General features: G+C 42.3%; 1 protein-coding gene and 1 long non-coding RNA gene across 6 annotated transcripts; one reads left to right on the top strand and one right to left on the bottom strand.

Annotated features, from left to right (window-relative positions):
- Positions 1-1,431: 1,431 nt before the first annotated feature.
- On the top strand, positions 1,432-3,482 carry LOC115152893 (uncharacterized). Its single transcript, XR_003867600.1, has 3 exons — positions 1,432-1,709; positions 2,622-2,695; positions 2,942-3,482. It is a non-coding gene; the product is annotated as an uncharacterized LOC115152893 (long non-coding RNA).
- On the bottom strand, positions 3,441-23,666 carry LOC115152869 (U2 snRNP-associated SURP motif-containing protein). 5 transcript variants are annotated; one of them, XM_029697768.1, is made up of 25 exons: positions 23,570-23,666; positions 22,468-22,566; positions 21,931-22,042; positions 21,576-21,709; positions 21,389-21,459; positions 19,710-19,801; positions 15,347-15,382; positions 15,164-15,246; positions 14,808-14,973; positions 13,170-13,381; positions 12,717-12,760; positions 11,047-11,151; positions 10,836-10,902; positions 10,150-10,316; positions 9,732-9,894; positions 9,279-9,358; positions 9,025-9,112; positions 8,587-8,727; positions 6,393-6,654; positions 6,130-6,216; positions 5,642-5,838; positions 5,294-5,404; positions 4,787-4,911; positions 4,276-4,485; positions 3,441-4,004 (listed from the first exon to the last, which is right to left on the bottom strand). In XM_029697768.1, the coding sequence occupies exons 1-25, from the start codon at positions 23,612-23,614 to the stop codon at positions 3,866-3,868; spliced, it is 3,036 nt and encodes a 1,011-aa protein (XP_029553628.1). In that variant the 5' UTR covers positions 23,615-23,666; the 3' UTR covers positions 3,441-3,865. The 5 variants fall into 5 exon arrangements, with proteins under 5 accessions (XP_029553628.1, XP_029553656.1, XP_029553622.1 ...); XM_029697796.1 differs by having other exon boundaries at positions 4,276-4,458; XM_029697762.1 differs by lacking the exon at positions 23,570-23,666 and adding an exon at positions 22,721-22,815.
- Positions 23,667-24,044: the final 378 nt, after the last annotated feature.

The raw sequence follows: 24,044 nt of genomic DNA, 5'->3' as shown, positions 1-24,044 counted from the left end.
TAAAGAGTGAAACGATCACATGTATTGATAATTGTGAAACGTTCCCATGCATTGATAATTGGGTCCCGTGTTAAAATAACAGAATGCAGGAGCCCAGCAAAACCAACCAAAGGGAGTTTCCATAGCAACACATTTTATGAGTGTGAATGCATGGTACTTAATAGAAAAGAGGGAGAATTACTGGAAAACACAAGACATCACTTGCAGGAGATTTTAACACTCCTGGGCAAGATTTTAGATTGATATCTGGTTTATGAATAGGCTTGTTGTTTTTCTTCAACATTAGTTGGCTATGAAATTTGAATATAAGTATCCACACACCAGTAGGCTTTTCTCACATGGCAATTGGACATGTTTGAACAATACCAACGTAGGCCTCCAGGAAAAATATACAGCGGTCATATTTGAGAACATGAAACTGGATACATTTTGCATAACACTTTGAAGAGGTTTGTATAAGCAAACACTGGGATCATTTTATTCCAGTGGCTCAATATAGTTCAGAAGTACAGTATATTATTCAGAGGGTGTGGGCAATAATAAAATGACCATATAGGCCTTTCAAAATGATTTTATTTTCATTAACTAAAAGGGCAACAGAGTGCATAGGTCATCAACACTGTAATGTGATTTAGAAAGCTTCAGTGAGACCATCTTACCTGGTACAGTTTCAGCGCTGCCCAGCAGAGCATATAGGCTGATAAGGTGAACTTGGCCATCATGTACCGCTCCGGTAGGCACGTGAGATGCATCTGTACTTCTTCTAGACCTTCAGCTCCAACATCGCCTGTTGCCCCGCTACCAACTGGTGAGTCGCGGTGGTTATCCTCCGACGACTTGCAGCGAGCGTTGTCATTGTTGTTATCATCCATTTTCCTCGCCTGTAGTATTCTATTAAGTTTTTAACTGTCTCGGGGATAGCGCAGTCTTCGATTTCCCCGTTCCACGAAGTCTCACCTTGCGCCCGTACATGTAGACTAGTTCCTAAACTGTCAACATGATGATTATTGTTGCCAACATAACGATAAAAAGTTGTATTATCTTGAACTATGAAAAACCTTCAGCAAATCATTTCATACCGTCCTCCTTGTATGCAAACATCAAAGCAGTTACAAAACAGCCCTAGGTCGCGAGGCCAAAACGAGACTGTGGCGCACTGTTCAGTAAACAGCGCACTGGGAAACCACAACACCGGTCTGCCGCGTTCACGTGCTTGTCGGAACTAGGAAACTCTGACATTTTCGACTTGCCAACTTGTTGTAGAAAAATGATCCCATTCTCGAGTTTCCCGCTTGGGAAGTAGGCTATCAGAACCAACCAATAGGAAGTTCCACGCAAATAACTTACGTTCATTTTTGCTTTGAGGTTCCGAGTTCCCAATAGCACATGAACGCGGCATAATAGCCTACCAGTCAAAGACCTTCAACCGCCTTCACTGCGAGCAGAGGCGACAAGAGCTTTGATCGCGAGACAGATAGGTGCCGTTGTAGAACTCCAGCTTCCATCCGCGAGCTTTATTTTTTAGTCGAACTAATTCTTCAGACAAACACATTACCACAAGTGGGTAATTTGCGCAAATAAAGATAGGCTACTTGGGTTAATTAGTTTTGCTTCTGCGTTCAAATGTTATCGGAATCCACATTGAGCGCACGTGTTTTTTCGATCAGAGTGGGAATGCGTAGAGGCGGGAGAGAGGGGTAGATGCCAAGGTACAGTATTTACTGCATGCTTATAAATAGGAAGAAGTTAGGTGACTTATCCAAAGTAGCCTGTGACTTATATAAGTAAAAACATAACGATAACTCCATCAATGTGTCTTATATCAGGTGCTTTACGGTCTAGCCTATGGGTCTATAGATCATACAGTCTAGATCATACAAGTTTAACCATACCATTCACTGGTCATAACAAGGTATCAATATAACAGTAATTAATTGCTTCTCCAAGGGGTCTATATACTTCCATAAACCTCAAGACATCAGAGGCTTTAAAAAGGTCTCCTTTGTAGTTTACTATTCCTTCCAAACCAATGAGTTGTATGAATCAGTCGTTTGTCCCCATGTTTTTATCCAAGGGGCTACACAGACAAGCACACAGTCTGTCTTCCCTTATCTTTATGGGGCCATCCTCTATAGATCATCACATCTGTGCTTTTGATTCTCACTTCCTGAGAGGAGACTCCAGGCCTTCTATCAAAAGACAGCATTAATGGCCAGTGTCTCAGCAGGACACGTTCTCTCCCGCCCTCTGTATTGTATACATGGATGGGACCCAACACATCCGACATCATGGAGACAGTTTCCCATTGTATCCTGGTCTAAACCCCACTGAGGATCTGTGAGGACAGATGCTGGGCTCTAAACAAGCAAGGACTCTATTCCAGATAGAGGCCAAGGGAAACAGACAGCACATCATTCATTCAGCATGGGGCTCCCCCTGTGGGACGGTTACACAGCAAACACCCCATATCCTATCCTGGCAAAGACCATTGTTCTTTCTCACTACAAATAGTGAGAGATATGTAAGATGAATTACAGTTTTAGGAGCCCCACAGAGCGCGAGCGAGAGATGGTGTGTAAGCGATCCCTTTCATAACACATTATACATCTATTCTTTTCCAGGAACACGTCAGAGGGACAGAGGATTGATGGCTTGCCTTCTGTGCTCGAGACGTTGATGTAGGCAAACTTCAAAGGTAAACATACAAATGAATGACAAAATATAGGATTTTCAGAAGTCTCTAGATATCTGAACTATTAAGCTTCTTACCGACATCTAGTGGATATGTAGTATACTAAAAAAGTATGCATTTTAGTGGCTAGTAAAAGTTCTGTAGCAATACTCATGATATCCCTGTTTGCTCAAGTGTAAGCAACGTAGATAATATTTATACAATCTACTTGTTGACCATGGCAACTTATCAAGACATCTAACCCCTCAGAGTTCAACGTGATTGAGTGTCGATATATCCAGCATAGTCGAACCTCTGACAGGTCTACGGTCTCTACACCCAGCATGGAGTGGACTCAATGCACTGTGAACATAATTTCAAATGTTCAAATGGTTGTTATTGCTTTAAAGATGTGTGTAGTCTAAGTTACAATAAACATATAGTATGTTTATTTCTACAAAGGACAATCTCACCATGACACATTTGAAACAGTTGGGGTTCTATATTTTCAGTATTGTCATGTACAGTTCAGAGCCACAAATGTGTTCTAGTTTCCCTCCGTCTCCACCACAGCTTGACAACTGTGAAAACGTAGAACTCACTACCATTACAGCCATGTGTTAAATAAATACCAGTGCTTAACAGATCTGGGCAGCATTCATTAGGCACCATATTGAGGAAAATGGACTGAAACAGCAGGGGGAGAACTTCCAGGGCTTGTCTGAAGCTTTCATTTTGGATTTACAATGCAAAAAGTTTAACAAGATAATATTATAATGAATCATATTTATTAATTGTGAACTACAAAAAAGAAAACTACAGCATGGAAATAAGACTAGTCGTCTTCACACTGGGTACAGGAGGGGTCTACCACGAGGATGAATCCCATTGAGCGGTGGGGGGAGTGGGCAGGACACATTTATTTACAATATAAAACAGCATCGCTGGATCCATTTAGACCCAACATGGCAACCCGGAAGGATCCATTTAAAGTAGACTCTACATGGCAACATTGCTCGATCCATTGAGTCTCAACATGGCAACCTGTTCATAACCATTTCTCATCTTAATCCTCCTCTTCTTCACAGGAACATTCAGGCAGGGAACTGAGCTGCCACTGTTCATTCTTTTATTTATACATCACAGCAGAGGGATGGAGAGGGAGGAGGTTCAGAACGAGGGGTGGGTGATTTGTCAGTGTTTACTCTTCTTTGATTTCTTGTGGGACCGGTGTGGGGACCGTGATTTTGAACGGGATTTTTTGGTGGATTTCTTGGGTGTTCTGGAGCGTGACCTCCGGGACCGTTTGGGCGTGCGGGATAACGAGGGAGACCTGAGGGAGAGAAAACACAGACCGGACAGTCAGAGGGACACCAGGAGAACCAAACTGCAATGGTCTTGGGGAAGTTACAGGAAGTTAGCCCACCACAAAGACTATGTCAATCAAATACAAATCCACTTAACAGTTTATTTCCCTCTCCAATGTCAAGAGAAGATCAGCACTATTCTCAAAACAGTGGAGCCAGAAAGGCCAGGGACAGTATAATAAAGTATAGAAGTGTTACTTTTAGAATGTTTTAAAAGACATCTAGATGATTTAGTACCTTTTGGAGGACTTCTTGATGATGGTGGTTCGAGGGGAGTCTTTGTGGGAGGAGCGGGATCGTGATGACCCTACGTCCTTGGAGTAGAGGCGTTCTGACCTCTCGGAGCGGGGGGATGGGGAGCGCACCCGTCTACTGCTGCTCCGTGGGGGGCTGCAGGGTGATGCGCTGTGGCGCCGTTTCCTAGCAACCACAGGAGACAGGCCACGCCTGTCAGAGACGACGACATAGGCGGATGAAATATTGTTTTGTCAGCGATGATGTTACAACAGTCTACGCTTGTTTTTATTAGGTGAATCCCATTGATATATGAATCTTTTTCAAGGAGCCCTAAACTGCCCCTGTATTTCAAGGGTGCAAGAACTTTAAAACTGATCATGAGTTGGAGTCCTTTGTTTAAGTCATTTCCTAGGATCCCATTACACAGCTCTACCAGAGTTTCCTCCTGTTACCCAACCACACACAGCCATCATGTCTCTAATGAATGCGTCACAATGTATGAGGGACTAACCTTTCTTTCCTGGTCGGAGTAGACTCCTCCTTCTCCTTCTTGATGTCTTTAGAGCGAGCTTCGCTTTTTTCCTTGTCCTTTTTCTCCCTCTCTTTCTCTCGTTCCAGTTTCTCCTTTTCTTTTTCCTGCAAAAGAAAAAGACAAGGTGCCGACTTTATCCAAATTCACTTTATTTTTTGTTATTTCGCTAGAATAGTCCACTCAGTAACAACTTCCACTGTATTCAAGGGAGTCATGTGATATCAAATACCTTAATATAAACTGAAGTTTATAGCTTAGAAACATTTTCAAGAGGATACTTTAAATATTGAGGTAAACAGCAATGACAGTACTTCATCAGATAACAAACAGCATGGTTCCACATATCTTACCGTCTGTAACAGCTGAATATAAAAGGTCAATAGCAATGACCTTAATGAATCTAATAGAGGTTCCTATAACGGTGGAAAACAATAGTACAGGCCCTATGTTCCTACAGGAACCAAGAGGACAGTCAGTATGTAATACCTTCTGTAAGAGTTTCTCTCTGTAGTTTTCCACCTGCTCTTGGAGACTCTGGCCAGACTTCTTGGGCCTTTTCCCAGACTCCAACTCATCCTGGAACTTCATCACTTTGACCTGGTAGAAAATAATAATATAATAAAACAAATATGTTAACGTTTAGATATAAATACGACAGGGTCAACTTTCAGGGTGTGGCCATTGAACAAGCGAAGTAAACCAAACTTCTTTGAACCAATTTAGCCCAAAGAAATAAAAATATACAAACAACTCAGAGCTGTCCATGTTTATTTTCAGACATCTAAATAACCTGTTGAGTACTTTGTGATTCCAGTAAAATGCTGACTAGTTTACCTCTATTTCCCGGAGCTTGGTGCGCCTGTCCTCATTCATCTCAGAGTGCTTGGTCTTGGAGTCCAAGTCGTCTCTGATGGGGTTGGGGTAACTCGGAGGTTCTTCTGACCGGGAACTCTTGGTGTCATCATCACTGTCATCCTCGTCCTTCTTCTCCTCTGGCTGCTCAAATATCTCCCATTTAGAGGTGGTCACGGCTGAGGAGGAGACGGAGAATTAGGACAGAATCATAGCTTGGTAGAAACTAGCCATAGAAACAGGTCCAGGACACTTTCAAGTGGAATCCTAGCTTGGTAGAAACTAGCCATAAAAGCATAATTAGCACAGTTTCAAGTGGAATCCTAGCTTGGTAGAAACTAACCATAGAAACATAATTAGCACAGTTTCAAGTGGAATCCTAGCTTGGTAGAAACTAGCCATAGAAACATAATTAGCACAGTTTCAAGTGGAATCCTAGCTTGGTAGAAACTAGCTGTAGTCTCACTCACCCTGTGCTTCTAGCTCAGACTCGTCCACTGCTTCCCATTTTGAAGGTGCTACTTTAAAGGATGCTGCTTTGGCCGCAGCATGATCCACTAAAAGACAAGAAGAACAAGGTTAGAAAAATGTCCTCCAATCCTAAGGTCAGGGTTAGTCAATAGACTGTTGACAAGGTACAGAAACAAATATGTTAGTGTCATTTGGGGGAAGAAGTATCCCTTTAATAATTCCTATGAGGATGTGGCAGTATAGAGGTCATAAGGCCACTCACAGGGAACTCCGTCTATGTCCTCCTCCAGGGCCTTGATGGGCACTCCGTCCAGATCATCCATCCCCAGCGGGGCTCCGTCAAGGGGGGCGGAGCCTAGGGGGGCTCCGTCCACCATGGTCCCTCCATCCAGCCCTATAGGGACCCCATCCACATCCTCCAGAGAGGCCCCGTCCATATCCTCCCCGATGGGGGCCCCATCAATGTCCTCTGCTGGCTCAGGCTGGGCCAGTAGACCAGAGGCCAGGTGTTCAACTGATGGTTTCTGTTGAAAAGGAGTGGTTTATGAATAAATAAATAAAATATATCAAAAAAATAAAGGAAACACTAAAATAACACATCCTAGATCTGAATTAATGAAATAATCTTATTAAATACTTTTTTCTTTACATAGTTGAATGTGCTGACAACAAAATCACACAAAAATAATCAATGGAAATCCAATTTATCAACCCATGGAGGTCTGGATTTGGAATCACACTCAAAATTAAAGTGGAAACCACACTACAGGCTGATCCAACTTTGATGTAATGTCCTTAAAACAAGTCAAAATGAGGCTCAGTAGTGTGTGTGGCCTCCACGTGCCTGTATGACCTCCCTACAACGCCTGGGCATGCTCCTGATGAGGTGTCGGATGGTCTCCTGAGGGATCTCCTCCCAGACCTGGACTAAAGCATCCGCCAACTCCTGGACAGTCTGTGGTGCAACGTGGCGTTGGTGGATGAAGTGAGACATGATGTCCCAGATGTGCTCAATTGGATTCAGGTCTGGGGAACGGGCAGGCCAGTCCATAGCATCAATGCCTTCCTCTTGCAGGAACTGCTGACACACTCCAGCCACATGAGGTCTAGCATTGTTTTGCATTAGGAGGAACCCAGGGCCAACTGCACCAGCATATGGTCTCACAAGGGGTCTGAGGATCTCATCTCGGTACCTAATGGCAGTCAGGCTACCTCTGGTGAGCACATGGAGGGCTGTGCGGCCCCCCAAAGAAATGCTACCCCACACCATGACTGACCCACCGCCAAACCGGTCATGCTTGAGGATGTTGCAGGCAGCAGAACGTTCTCCACAGCGTCTCCAGACTCTGTCATGTCTGTCACATGTGCTCAGTGTGAACCTGCTTTCATCTGTGAAGAGCACAGGGCGCCAGTGGCGAATTTGCCAATCTTGGTGTTCTCTGGCAAATGCCAAACGTCCTGCACGGTGTTGGGCTGCAAGCACAACCCCCACCTGTGGACGTCGGGCCCTCATACCACCCTCATGGAGTCTGTTTCTGACCGTTTGAGCAGACACATGCACATTTGTGGCCTGCTGGAGGTCATTTTGCAGGGCTCTGGCATTGCTCCTCCTGCTCCTCCTTGCACAAAGGCGGAGGTAGCGGTCCTGCTGCTGGGTTGTTGCCCTCCTACGGCCTCCTCCACGTCTCCTGATGTACTGGCCTGTCTCCTGGTAGCGCCTCCATGCTCTGGACACTATGCTGACAGACACAGCAAGCCTTCTTGCCACAGCTCACATTGATGTGCCATCCTGGATGAGCTGCACTACCTGAGCCACTTGTGTGGGTTGTAGACTCCGTCTCATGCTACCACTAGAGTGAAAGCACCGCCAGCATTCAAAAGTGACCAAAACATCAACCAGGAAGCATAGGAACTGAGAAGTGGTCTGTGGTCCCCACCTGCAGAACCACTCCTTTATTGGGGGTGTCTTGCTAATTGCCTATAATTTCCACCTGTTGTCTATTCCATTTGCACAACAGCATGTGAAATTTATTGTCAATTAGTGTTGCTTCCTAAGTGGACAGTTTGATTTCACAGAAGTGTGATTGACTTGGAGTTACATTGTGTTGTTTAAGTGTTCCCTTTATTTTTTTGAGCAGTGTGTGTGTGTGTGTGTGTGTGTATATATATATTCAGAAAATAAGCTTCCAACATTTATTAGGGCAGTAGTGCTGCATGGGCAACGTCACACTTTGTCAACATGATCAAATCACAACATTCTCAAACCTTCAGACAACATTTTCAATCCACGACATGTTCAAACGATGACAACATTCTCCAACCATCACACAACATTATCCAATCAACACACAACATTTACAAACCACCAGACATTTTCAACTCATTATCTAACAACAAGGTTAGGTAGCAGCATCAGGAGAAAGACCGGAAAAGAAAAAGTGAGTATGCTAGCTGACCTCTACTGTGATGGGAGCGGGAGCCTCCTTATCAGCTGATAGGTTGACTAGACCCAGGAAGATGTTCTGCAGCTTGATGAGGAAGGGATCTGGGTACACGGCCCAGTCCTCCCACGCACGGAAACACGACATCACTCGTTGCTGTTGGACAAGAGGACATACAACATTAGACGGGTCAAACGGTAATACCCTGTCCAGAAGCAATCCCTAGCCCCTAAACCCTAGGCCCACAGCATCTCAGAGTAGGTGTGCTGATTCAGGATCAGTTTAGCCTTTTAGACAATAACGACTATGATTGTATGGATGGATCCTAGATCAGGACTTCTCCTCTGAGATGCTTTGTGGATACGGGCCCTGAAATAATTGTGTAGTTTTTAAAGATAGGGGTAGGTAACATGACTCAAATTGTGATCGGAAAATGTATACAATTGAATATACCTTAAAGTTCTCAGACTGCAGGTGACCCTGTATCGTCTTGTACGTTGCATTGAGGTCTGAGAAGACCTGGCAAAGCTTGGTCTCAAAGCTGTGTCAGGGACAAGTTTAACATATTCACTTATGCAGGAAAACATATTTAATAATGCAAATAATGTATACCGAAAAGTTACGTAATCCATGAACAAGCAGGGTCCTCTACACCCAGTCAGTCAGTTGCAAGCAAACATCACGTGAACCCAAACTCGACTACTTACTATTTTCTGTAGTACGACGCATTGGCTACTTTAGCAGATGAGTTGTACAGCACATCAGAGACAAGATATAACCGTGCAATCTGAAAAACAAGGAAGGAATTATTATAAGACATTCAAACAAACTGGCCAGTCCTCCCTGATAGAATGGAATAACTGAATAATTAATTTGACGGAACATTTTACAAGTGCTCAAAGCTCTTTCCAAACCAAATAACACAAGGCAAAACCGGCTACGAAAGCAACAAACTCGAGCAAAGGCAGAAGATAAGCAGCAGGTTTTGTTAAGTTTGGGACTGTGATACGATACAGTAACTTTTATTTATTGGCCATTTACATTAAATTCCTTTTTTGAGGTCAGCACAAAAACATTACACTATATGCATGCAATACAACATGGCAGAAAGAAAGTTCTCTATAGAACATAGTATGGCACTTGTTTTCCATTTTATTTACTTTCTTGGGGAGTGGTGTCTTGAGGATGGAGAGGGACTCCGTGACACACTCTACAATCTCCTCAGCAGCCTCGGCGTGCAGCAGACAGAACAGCATGGCTTCAGCTATGTCCCCCTTTCTAGGAGTCAGAGCCCTCAACATCTCCTCCAGCTGATCACGCTCTCTGGAGGGAGGGAGGGGTGATAAGAAAGAAGAGGAGTTGAGCATAGATAATGTTAAAAGTAAAAGTTAGTAACCTTGTCCAAGCCAGACTGGCCCAACAAGAGCCCATCTGTTTCTGTAGTGTGAGGCAGCTTGATGTACAAGTACAACCCTCTGGACAGGATGCTAGTCTATCGCAGAGTCTTTAGAGTGTTTGGGTGACAGTAACCATAAGATAATACCATTATGCTAATGAAATTATAAACAGGGAACATACTCTTCTTTTAAGCAGCCTTTCTTCCCAGGCTCCTCCTCTTCCTCCTCAGGCCCCTCCCCCTCCTCAAAGTTGCCGTGCAGGTAGGGATTGAGGCGAGGAGGGCGCCACAGCGAGCCGTTCTTGAACATGCGGAAGTCGTCCGTCCGCCATTTTGTTGGTGCTTCTCCCTGTGGGGACAAGTTATTACGTCATTCACATTAGACAACTTTCTTACTCTCTGACGAGGACATGTATTAAATTGAACTAGGCAAGTCGGTTAAGAACACATTTTTATTCACAATGAAGGCCTACCCCGGCCAAACCCAGACGACGCTAGGCCAATTGTGCGCCTATGGGACTCCCAATTACAACCAGATGTGATGCAGCCTGGATTCGAGCCAGGTACTGCAGGGACGCCTCTTGCACTGAGATGCAGTGTCTTAGACCACTGCGCCACTCGGGAGCCCCATTGTCGTGTGTTCAGGCTATCAAATAGTAGCATGTCAACAATGCATCCACAGACCCCCCCTTCTAAATGTGACAATATTAAGAGGACAGACGTGTTTGATCTATACTGCTTTCAACCTAACCAGTCACGAGAGGACAGATAACAGAGGTGATAAAGAAGAAGGAAAAAAGGGAAGATGCAATTGGTCTAAGAATGTGATGCAGGAGAAGATGCCAGACAATGGCTGGTCCACACTGACCTGTAGTATGGAGTAGAGTTTCCAGCGGTAGTACACGTGTGCTGGGCTCTGGTTCTCAAACAGAAACCTGACCAACAGAGGCAACACAATGACAGTCAACTTGTTGTACTACAATACATTGTCAACTGAAAAAGTGATCACACAAACACGTGCACCGACAGACAGACATACGAGAAGATGCAGAGACAGAGACTGACAGAGACAGACGTACCTGTACATGGGGTTGCTGAGCTCTCGATTCATGATCATGGCTTCGAACATGGGGCCTTCACGCACCACAAACTCGATCATTCGGTGGATGAGAGAGAGCAAATTCCTAGAAGAAAAACACAGTTAAAACAAACAGATTCAGAGCAGGTGACCCTTCTTCTCCCCAAGGCAAAGCCTGTCTGTCTGCTGCCCTGACCTAGTACAGCCTCTGGGCCTAAATACACTAAGTGTAACAACACATGAAGGTGTAAGACACATGGAACTATGCATGTACTAGACTTAAACTATTTCCTACATTGTGTTTGATAAGCTTAACTAATTGAATGTGTTAAAATGTTTAATTTGTAAGAATGATGGAAGAAACATCTTCCTAAATGTTTCCGACCTTATCATTTCAGAAATGTTAAGAGCACCTAACACCAATTTTAAGAGCCATTAGCTGCCTAAAACGAACATTAGTTAGTACTTCTACTAGTTATAAAATGGTGTATGGATCTTTGCAAGTCAAGACAACTCTAACTACCATCTCCCCGCAGTAGAGTATAAGGAAGGGAGGACAGTGAAGCTGGATAAGATAAATCATGTTTGAGAGAGGTTTGAGTGACTCTGTATTGAGTGACGTATCAGCCCATACAGAGCCTGTCAAAGCCAGCCTGACAACTCTTCTTGACTGACTCGCATGAAGAACCAAAGCACTATAGGATTGTTGGCCTAAACAGGCTAAATAACAAAAGGCGCTCTACTGGTCATATGATTCTACTACATAATGATGTATGAATAAACACAAAATGTCCAAATGGGGGGGAATTAGGCCTAAGCTCCTTTGGAACATTTTAGAGCGACCTAATATTGGAGCATGTTGGACCAATTAGCCTAAAGGGGACAACACAACAACAAAGGATGTCTTTCATTTATATGTAGACAACGCAAATCACATTTACCATATAGTATTGGAGCCGATCGTACCAATGCATGGTGGGTGAAATGCTGTATACTTTCCCAATCCATCCCATGATGCTTTCAGGTCCCTCGCTGCCGCAGACAGTTCAACTTGTGCTGCTCACCAAGGCCAATGTCAAAAGGTCACTGAGACTAACGGGAAGTTTGGATTGGTGGTCTGAGCTGGGGCTAGGTGTTGCTGAGCCCGTGATTGGGTGACAGAGGCCAAGGGGGCGTGTCGGTGGGAGTGAGCAATAGTCAGAGTGCAAGACCGGTCTAAACAACCTAACCACAGCCAGCAAGGCATGTATGGCATGTGACTGTGTTATGTAGCTAGCATCATAACATGTATATTATTAGCCTACATGTGACGACTGACAAGTGGTGATAAAAATTCCTTTGATGTCCTCTATACCGTCAGACGAGTAATGGCATGGTGGTCCATGGACTGTATTGATGTTTGGAGGGAGTGTTGGAATGAATGTGTGAAAGGAAAAACATATGGACACTGTGTGGTGTCAGAAAGCTGGGCTGTGAGTATCTTGTAGTCTACTAACAGGTACCTGATGGGGTTATAAGCCTACGTCTGCTTGTCTCAACCATTGCTCACCCATACTGAACGACCCCCCGTAGCATGCAGCGATCCAATTGATCAAACTTTAAAATTGGGGTTTATTCATTATGGGATGTTTTTCTACGTTTTACATCAATTTAAAAAAGAAAAACATGTACCTTTCTGTTGGGATAACCACTTTGACTATGGCTTGCGACAGAGTCTGTATATGAAGTCACATCAGATAATAAACATAGAATATGTGAGTATTGTTAAAAGGCAACAGGTGAAAAATATTAAATGCATTAAAAACTGCATCATATGAAAAAGTACTTTCCTCTACTGCTGTCAGTTTCAGGTCAAATGTATACAGTTCTTAAATTCCCACAACTTACCACTGCTTCTTTATATACACTAAACACACCTCTCAAAATGCTAAATCTAGCATAGTTTGGTCAATAAATGTAGAAATGTTTAAAAGGAATAAACCCATAACTAGCAGAAGATATGAGCAAAATATTCACTACATGACAAATAGCCAAACTAGGTCTATGCCTAAGAAATACACATGATACAACTGACAGGCCTAATACAGTACACAGCAGCATCCCAGACATGACATGGAGAGTTACCTTGTCGAATTCCTCCTTGTTCTTGGGCGGAGGGAGCAGGGCGGCGTTGGGGTTCTTCAGCCTCTCGCAGGGCTGTGCGTTGAAGGGCAGGCCGGAGGGCGGCGGGGGGAGGGTGTGCTCCACCATAGACGGGGGGATGTAGATGGGGTGAGGGGGGATGGGCACGCCTTTACCCCAGCCCAACTTCATTTCAAAGTTCATAATCATCTTCGCTGGAAACAGTGAAGAAACACACTCGTAAAAAACCATAAGCAGCCTATTTGCCTTTTATTACCGTGCATCTCATCTGATCTTACTACCAATTATACTGTATCAGTTGCGGTTTTGAATACACTAAGAATGCCAATACGTCATGTTGATGTTGCAAATAAAATAAAACATTGATGTTTGGCCATCTATAACCACTATAACCAGTTTGTGTTGCTAAATACATTGCTGATGAATAACCAGCCCCTTTCATTACATATACACTACCGTTCAAAAGTTTGGGGTCACTGAGAAATGTCCTTGTTTTTCAAAGAAAAGCTAATTTTTTGTCCATTAAAATAACAAAATTGATCAGAAATACTGTGTAGACATAGTTAATGTTGTAAATGACTATTGTAGCTGGAAAAGGCAGATTTTTTAAATAGAATATCTACATAGGCGTACAGAGGCCCATTATCAGCAACCGTCACTCCTGTGTTCCAATGGCACGTTGTGCTAGCTAATCCAAGTTGATCATTTTCAAAGACTAATTGATCATTAGAAAACCCTTTTGCAATTATGTTAGCACAGATGAAAACTGATGTTCTGATTAAAGAAGCAATAAATCTGGCCTTCTTAGACTAGTTGAGTATCTGGAGGATCATTATTTGTGGGTTCCATTACAGGCTCAAAATGGCCAGAAACAGAATTTTCTTCTGAAACTCGTCAGTCTACGCTTGTTCTAAGATATGAACGCTATTCCATGCGAGAAATTGCCTAGATCTCGTACAACGCTGTGTGCTACTCCCTTCACAGAACAGCGCAAACCGACTCTAACCAGAATAGAAAGAGGAGTGGGAGGCCCCGGTGCACAACTGAGCAAGAGGACAAGTACATTAGAGTGTCTAGTTTGAGAAACAGACAACTCATAAGTCCTCAACTGGCAGCTTCATTAAATAGTACCTGCAAAACACCAGTCTCAATGTCAACAGTGAAGAGTTGACTCCAGGATGCTAACACAACGTGCCATTGGAACACAGGAGTGATGGTTGCTGATAATGGGCCTCTGTACGCCTCTGTAGATATTCCATAAAAAAATATAAATCTGCCATTTCCAGCTACAATAGTCATTTACAACATTAGCAATGTCTACACTGTATTTCTGATCAATTTGATGTTATTTAAAAAATGTACAAAAAATTTCATTTTCTTTAAAAAACAAGGACATTTCAAAATGATCCCAAACTTTTGAACAGTAATGTACATGTGATACATGCTGGTGAACTCTACAAGTCCCATGTCCCACAGAGAGAGCAAAAGGAAAGCCCAAGCAGCAGAAGAGCTAGACAAAAAACACTAAAACTTTTTGACATTAATACATTATTTGATGTAATGTGAGTAAAGTTGCATTGTGGTCGGTCAGTGGTATGATGATAACTAAGGCTTTAATACCATTGAGGTTCTTCAGAGCTCTCTCTGCATCCCTCCGGTTCATGAAGGCCACAAAGCCACAGTTCCTCTCCCTGGCCCTCTCTTCATCTGTCCGCGGCCACATGATCTTCACGCTGGCCAGAGGGCCGTAGCGCCCAAACTCCTGACACAGCATCTCCTCGTTCATCTACACACAGCAACCACAACAACAGAGGCCGAGGGAGGGAGCGGGGCACGTGGACTTGCTGTTATTTGTGTCATTTTACATTGTAATGCAATATATCAGTAGGATTTATGCTATTAATATAGGCAATTAGGCATGTAACATATTTCATAAATAAGCATATAAAAGATTCATGAGCCATAAAAAGGTTTACCTGTGGGTTGATATTTCCGAGATATAAGTTAGTTGTAGAGGGGTCTCCGACGTCATGGGAACCAGGTGCAGCGTCATCCAGAACTGCAGAGAGAGCAGAGTAGAGAAGCCTTTTATAGAATATATAATCTTAGTGAGATGTTAGATATTAAAAGCAAGCCACTGTATAAATTTATCAAATTACCACTGGACGGACGGTTTCTTCTTGAAGAACCATCCACTAAAAAAAGCAGAAAGGCAGTATATAAATGTTGTTTCCAGGCAAAGGAAATGGAGTGGGTGGAGGTTTGAAGCAGTCAGTATGAGAGTTGTAGGAAGGAAGGAAGGGAGCATGTCCAAGAGCCAATGGGTCTTAATGTATTTTAGATAGTCTAACAGTTTCCTAGCCTGAAATCTTAACTGATATCCCAAGAGCGTTGGGCCAGTAACTGAAAGGTTTCTGGATCGAATCCCAGAGCTGACAAGGTCATTTTTGTTTAAATATGTCGTTCTGCCCCTGAACAAGGCAGTTAACACACTGTTCCCCGGTAGGCTGTCATTGTAAATAAGAATTTGTTCTTAACCGACTTGCCTAGTTAAATAAAGGTCACAGAAAAATTCAATGTAATCCTCTGTTTGACCATTGAAACCGAGCAAATGAGTTTGGATTCCAGGCTAGCCTTGCCCTGTCAGTAGTTAATAAGCAGACCAGGGTTTGTTCCCTACAAGGTCAAGTCAAATTCAATGACATTTCCAAGCACTAATATTTATTTTCAAGGAACATCAATTTGTAATAGTTCTTATTATGCCATTGTTTCTAGTTTCCATCAGATGGTAGTATATCACCACAACCTCATGAGAAAAAAAATAAACTTACTATTCATCAGTACCTTACAAGTTCTACTCAATAATACATTGTTTCACTACTTATTTACTACATACACTACCATTCAAAAGTTTGGGGTCACTTGGAAAACAAGGACATTTCTATGAAAACATACATCTCTATGGGGTTGCCACAGGGTTCAAATCTCGGACCGACTTTTTTCTCTGTATACAATGTCGTCGCTCTTGCTGCTGGTGATTCTCTGATCCACCTCCACGCAGACGATACCATTCTGAATACTTCTGGCCCTTCTTTGGACACTGTGTTAACTAACCTCGAGATGAGCTTCAATGCCATACAACTCTCCTTCCGTTGCCTCCAATTGCTCTTAAATGCAAGTAAAACTAAATGCATGCTCTTCAACCGATCACTTCCTGTACCTGCCCGCCCATCCAGCATCACTACTCTGGACGGTTCTGACTTAAAATATGTCGACATCTACAAATACCTAGGTGTCTGGTTATACTGTAAACTCTCCTTCCAGACTCACATTAAGCATCTCCAATCCAAAATTGAATCTAGAATCGGCTCCCTATTTCGCAACAAAGCATTCTTCACTCATGCTGCCAAACATACCCTCGTAAAACTGACTATCCTACCGATCCTTGACTTCAGCGATGTCATTTACAAAATAGCCTCCAACACAGTACTCAGCAAATTGGATGCAGTCGATCACAATGCCACCCGTTTTGTCACCAAAGCCCCATATACTACCCACCACTACGACCTGTATGCTCCCGCTGGCTGGCCCTCGCTTCATATTCGTCGCCAAACCCACTGGCTCCAGGTCATCTATAAGTCTTTGTTATGTAAAGCCCCGCCTTATCTCAGCTCACTGGTCACCACAGCAGCACCCACCCGTAGCACGCGCTCGAGCAGGTATATTTCACTGGTCACCCCCAAAGCCAATTCCTCCTTCGGCCGCCTTTCCTACAGTTCTCTGCTGACAATGACTGGAACGAACTGCAAAAATCACTGAAGCTGGAGACTCATATCTCCCTCACTAACTTTAAGCACCAGCTGTCAGAGCAGCTCACAGATCACTGCACCTGTACATAGCCCATCTATAAATAGCCCATCCAACTACCTCATCCCCATACTGTTATTTATTTTTTTGCTCCTTTCCACCCCAGTATCTCTACTTGCACATTCATCTTCTGCACATCTATCACTCCAGTGTTTAATTGCTAAATTGTAATTATTTCGCCACTATGACCTATTTCTTGCCTTACCTCCCTTATCTTACCTCATTTGCACACACTGTATATAGACTTTTTTATTTTGTGTTATTGACTGTATGTTTGTTTATTCCATGTGTTACTCTGATGTTGTTTGTGTCGCACTGCTTTGCTTTATCTTGGCCAGGTCGCAGTTGTAAATGACAACTTTTTCTCAATTAGCCTACCTGGTTAAATAAAAAGGGAAAATAAAAAACATTTAAAAAATACATGAAATGAGTTGCAAAATGATTAGGAAATAGTGTAAAGATGTTAACAAGGTTATAAATAATGATTTTTAATTGAAAAAATGGTGTCCTTCAAACTTTGCTTTCATCACAGAAACCTCCATGTGCAGCAATTACAGCCTTGCAGACCTTTGGAATTCTAGACGTCAATTTGTTGAAGTAATCTGAAGAGATTTCACCCCATGCTTCCTGAAGCACCTCCCACAAGTTGGATTGGCTTGATGGGCACTTCTTACGTACCATACGGTCAAGTTGCTCCCACAACAGCTCAATAGGGTTGAGATCCGGTGACTGTGCTGGCCACTCCATTATAGACAGAATACCAGCTGACTGCTTCTTCCCTAATAGTTATTGCATAGTTTGGAGCTGTGCTTTGGGTCATTGTCCTGTTGTAGGAGGAAATTGGCTCCAATTAAGGACCGTCCACAGGGTATGGCATGGCGTTGCAAAATGGAGTGATAGCCTTCCTTCTTCAAGATCCCTTTTAACCTGTACAAATCTCCCTTTTGAACGGTAGTATACATGAGTGGTAAGTCAGTACTGATGATTTTGTAATTTGAGTAGTGGTGACTAGAGTTTTTGGACATGCCTACTGGTGAACACACATTTCCTATTCGCATCACTACACAATTCCAGCTTAATGACGGTTTTTATTGGGCATTTGGGAATCTACTACTTAATAGTTACAAAAAAGCGTCTTGCTTCCAACTGGCAGCTTTAGTGTCACCGGTCGGGAGCTGTGTGTGAGGGAAAACGGCACGTGAACGGCCACCAGAACGGCAGGAGCACGGCTGCCGCTTGATAAAGCGGAATATTGCGGGCGCCGATTGGCAAAAACTTCCTGGAGGTTGAAAAAGTCACAACATAGAACTGGTGTCAGTGCAGGATGAAGCATTGTGTCTTTACCCCTTCATGTGGCTCTTCGGTGACGCTTCACCCATGCTCACAATGTCAAACTGACACATTTTTTGCACTTCACACAGTGTGGGTTGATTGGGTCCAGTGATGTAGTGGTAAAAAAGTTGGTGAACTATACTGAACAGAAATATAAAACGCAGCATGTAAAGTGTTGGTTCCATGTTTCATGAGCTGAAATAAAAGTTCCCAAAAGTGTTCCATATGCACAAAAGGCAGGATTGAATCTACATTTGCCCGGCATTTTAGCTCTCAATGTGACGTTAGGTGGCGCCTAATCAGTCAGTTCTGTACCAGACTGGCTGAGTGGGAGTGTGGGTGGAATGAGCAGGCTCACCTTGCAACCACAGCACGAAACACTTGAGTACCGTAAATTCCGGACTATAAGCCGCAACTTTTTCCCCAGGCTTTGAACCTCGCGGCTTAAACAATGACGCGGCTAATATATGAATTTTTCACACTTTCAATTTTTTTTTTCTAAAAATAAAAACACATTCTGTGACGTGCTCAGTTTTTTGGCGGCATGAAGCTTTCATTAGACCAATGAAATTGCCGAACGGGTTAAGGTCAAACAACTTTTTTGTTTACGGTTTAGATTAAATCGAGCGCTCTCAAACTTCCCATCATTCTGATTACAGTAGTCATTTTGTCACCCTCATCATGGCAAAGACACGGAGAAATGCATATGATGCAGCTTTCAAGTTGAAGGCGATTGATCTGGCTGTTGGAAAAGGAAATAGAGCTGCTGCACGGGAGCTTGGTCTTAATGAGTCGATGATAAGACGTTGGAAACAGCAGCGTGAGGAATTGACTCAGTGCAAAAAGACAACTAAAGCTTACTGCTAATTTTTTATTTTTTGTTACAAGCCGTGTTTCGTTAAAGCCTATTTATTTTTGTTACAAGCCGTGTTTCGTTAAAGCCTGTGTAAAGTTAATTTGTTTCAATGTACCGGTAGGCACCTGCGGCTTATAGACATGTGCGGCTTATTTATGTTCAAAATAATATATATATTTTTTAATTCAGTGGGTGCGGCTTATATTCAGGTGCGCTTAATAGTCCGGAAATTACGGTAAATAAAACTTGGTAGCATGCCTCGAAATTCATTCGGAAGACCAATAAATGTTTCTAATACTGTATTTTTCATAAACACATTCGATCATGTTCCCCTCTCATTTTAAGTCAAGTACCAACTTGAGAAAATGTCTGATTTTCAAGGTATTCCAGTACCTGAATTTCAGAGTGCCTTATTGAAGTACTTTAAGCACCTCAAGCACCTGGTGTGAACCCTGGCAGACACTTACATGAGGAGCGTTTTCCCTCCATCCCGGAGAGAGGTTCAAATCGACTGACTCTGCCTTTCATCTTGTGTCTTTCATCCCGCTCTTCCTGTATTCTGGGAGAGACAGAGAATATTAGATTATGCAATCCAGTGCAATGCCAAGTACATCAGCCTGGTCTCAGACTAGACGCGACATAATAAAGGCAAATCCAGGACACTCAAATTAGTATGATATGTTATGTTTGGTATGGTTACATAAGATAGAAGGTCACTTAAGGCAAAAGTTGATGGGTGGTCGAATAACGTGAATGTCTAGCAACCCAAAGGTTGCGTGTTCGAATCTCATCACGGTCAACTTTAGCAACTTTGCAACTACTTAGCATGTTAGTTAACTTCTCTAGGCTAGGGGGCAGTATTTTCACGGCCGGATGAAAAGCGTGCCCAAAGTAAACTGCCTTCTACTCAGGCCCAGAAGCTAGGATATGCATATTATTAGTAGATTTGGATAGAAAACACTCTGAAGTTTCTAAAACTGTTTGAATGATGTCTGTGAGTATAACAGAACTTATTTGGCAGGCGAAACCCCGAGGACAAACCATCCAGGGGAAAAAATGTTGAGGTCACTCTCTATTCAATGGTTTTTCAATGGGAATCTGGAATTCTAAGGCAGTTGCTTGCAGTTCCTATCGCTTCCACTTGATGTCAACAGTCTAGAAATTGGTTGATGTTTTTCCTTTGTGTAATGAAGAAGTAGGCCTGTTCAGAACGAGGGTCGAGTGAAGTGTACTGGTCTGGTTGAGGCACGTGACCTGAAAGCACGCTCCACATTGTTTTCCTCTGGTATTGAACAGTTTATCCCGTCTTAAATTTGATCAATTATTTACGTAAAAAAAATACCTAAAGTTGTATTAGGAAAGTTGTTTGAAATGTTTGGACAAAGATTTTTTTTATTTTGTAGTCATGTTGCGCGAGTTGGAACCGGTGTTTTTCTGGATTAAACGAGCTAAATAAATGGACATTTTGGATATATAACGACGGAATTAATCGAACAAAAGGACCATTTGTGATGTTTATGGGACATATTGGAGTGCCAACAAAAGAAGCTCGTCAATGGCATGAATTATATCTTTATTTCTGAGTTTCGTGTCGTGCCTGGCGGGTTGAATTATGATTGTCTGTGTTTGTTTGGTGGGGTGCAATCCTCAGATAATCGCAGGGTTTGCTTTTGCCGTAAAGCCTTTATGAAATCTGACACGTTGGCTGGATTAACAACAAGTGTAGCTTTAATTTGGTGTATTGCATGAAAGTTTACTATTTATAGTAGTTTAATTTGAATTTAGCGCTCTGCCATTTCACCGGATATTGTCAAATCGATCCCGTTAATGGGATTTGAGCCATAAGAAGTTAACCGTTCCCCTAACGTTAACCCCTTGCCTAACACATGTTAGAGTTAGCCACCTAACTAACGTTAGTCACAACAAATGTGTAAGATATCATACGTTCTGCACATTCGAAAAATATAGTAGGAATTACATTCCGTAAAACACTGTATGAATTGCAATTCGTAACATATTGTACGATTTGTAATTCGTAAGATATTATACTAATTGGAGTGTCTCGGATTTATATTTACTATGTTACGTCTACCCGAGTCCAGGTTGAGTACATGGAGCAAAAGATGAGGGATGTGAAATTACTTACTGTTTAAGTTCTTCCTTAAAGAGCTCTAGATTACTCTTCTTCTTTTCCTTTTCATTTGTTTTCTTCAGTGTCTGAAAGGGAGATAAACAACAAAAAGTATTACTTTTTGTAAGAGGCCGGTAAAAGGACTAGCTATTTGCTTAGTCTAACAACAGTAAAATAAAATGTTGATTGTGATGATACATACATGTCTTTTATCTAATGTTAAAAACTGCGGAGGAGTTTCCAAAGGCAGGAAGCTGCTTTTCGGTGCTGCTGCTGTTTCGAAGCGTGACTTGGGTTTATACAGCTTGCCCTTCTTGTCATCAGAAGCAGCCTCCTCTGTAGGAAGAAACACAGTACATCAACACAAGTTAGTGCAGTTTCTTACTAGAATGTACCATACAATAGCTTACAACTGTCTATCCATACACAGGGACAACAGAAATTGGTAATTTGACTGCCCAACCCTACTACACAACATATCTAAACATTTAATATCTAGCTAAACATATCCCTGATAATATTGTGCTGTTTATGAAGGTTGACATGGTTCTATTTACCTTTAGTTGCATTAGCAATGCCCCCACGGACGAAGGCCTTGACCTTTCCCTCTCCTCCCTCGAACGCAGCCAGGAACTCTTCATAGATCTCTGCAGCTGCCCGCTCATCCTCCTGTCAAGGACCAGACCAACATCATCTCTCATAAGCAATGTCACAACATCAGGGTCATGTTTACATACCACTTTACTAATTTCATATGTATATACTGTGTTCTATTCTACTGTGTTTTAGTCAATGCCACTCCGACATTGCTTGTCCTAATATTTATATATTTCTTAATTCAATTTTTTTAAACTTTAGATTTGTGTGTATTGTTGTGAATTGTTAGATACTACTGCACTAGGAACACAAGTATTTCGCTGCACCCGCAATAACATCGGCTAAATATGGGTATATGGCCCCTCAAAAAAACGATTTGATAAGACAACAAAATTATAAGAAACCAATAAGAAATGTATTTTATTTTCCATTGCAAAACATTTTGTTACTGTGTGCCCTAATGAACACTGCAGTGTAACACTTATATTTAGTCTTACCTTCTTTTTGATATCCTCTTGTTCCTTCTTGCTTAGGGTCCTCTTACTCACGGCCATTTTTCCAATGCTGAAGGACTTCAACTTGCTCTCCAGCAGCGCCTACAAAATTAAACAAAACAAAACTTGAATACACTCATGTCACAGTAACGTTAGCTAGTTAGTTACAATATTCAGAAATATAACTTCTGTATTTCCCTTGAGGTTGCTAGCTCGAGCTCATTAATAAAGGCATTAGTTTCACTAGCACACTGACCCGCCAGGCAAAGCTGTAAAGCAACCAAGTTAGCTGGCTAATGTAACTGGGTATATGCATTAGTCGATTTCCGTTGCAAAACTCCAAACCGAAAATGTTATGCAACGAAAACTACCGTTTCTATTGGACAAACACAGGTAGGTCCCTCCCAGTTTCGAATGCTTTGTTTGCTTCCTAGAGTAAACTGTTTCCATTGCAAAACGTTTTGCAACGGAATTTGACTAATGAATACACACTGATGTAGAGGCGACAGCTTGTTGAAATAGTGCGTTAGCTAGCCTATAGCGAACTATTGCTAATTACGGATGTTGCTGAATTGGATATTAGTTTGCCAGTAGATGTTATCCGTGAGATAGTTGGCTACCTAGCTAGCAGTCAGTAAGCCTACGGTGGGTCCGACTGCTTTTCACCACTGCTTTATAAGGCGGCAAAGCCAAAGGACTCGTGCAGGGTGGAGTTAGCTAACGGTAGCTTGCTAGTAGCGACTGTTGATACTCCACGTTGCGACAACCAAAATCACACACCAACTCAAACGTACGAATTAGTTATGTAAACAATTGCCATCCTAGTTACCAATATACAGCAGCTAGATTAGCCAGTTATGTAAACACATGGCGAAATCATTGCAATGTTTGGGACAGGAAAAATACCGGTGATTGGGGCCTGGCTTAGCTAGCGTTAGCTACGTGGTCTTTTCGTACACAATTACTAGTTATAAATGGGAACATATATGGCAACAGCTGTACAACGTTCATAACCATAACGTTTATAACCACATGAACTACAATAAACAGTTCTTATAGCATTTAATAGCCAATGCATCAAGTAAACATCGATTAATAAATTCACCTTTGCGTTGGCTTTCTGCGTACCACCAGGCGTTCTGTCCGCCATTTTGGTTGTACTAACTCTAATCGATTACCAATTGTTAGATACGTTTTTTCACCTAGTTCAAAATAGTCGAATACAGAGATATGGATGCCAACCGATACGTTTTATTTACAAAGAAAACATAAACCCATTATGATTCAATGGTGGCCGTGTAATAATAAATGTATGGATTAAAAAAAACGACAACTATTAATCAGCCTAATGTAAATCACATTCGTAATTCATTTTTTTGTGGGGTTGGGGCTTACCCGATATTTCAATGGCCTTACCCAACTTTGTACTATTGATGAGCTGTAGATGTATGGCTTTTAATCAGATTTTTCAAGCCAATATTACACATTCAGAATCGGACAACCTGAAAACATTTATTTGAAAAGCGATGCGTCATTTGGTCCACTAGATGGTGCCATTTATAGTATACTCTGTGTGAACT

This window comes from Salmo trutta, chromosome 2 (assembly GCF_901001165.1).
Source record: "Salmo trutta chromosome 2, fSalTru1.1, whole genome shotgun sequence".
Classification (NCBI taxonomy): domain Eukaryota; kingdom Metazoa; phylum Chordata; class Actinopteri; order Salmoniformes; family Salmonidae; genus Salmo; species Salmo trutta.
Note: the sequence above shows the minus strand (reverse complement) of the source record. Positions and strands in the feature narration are given on the sequence as shown.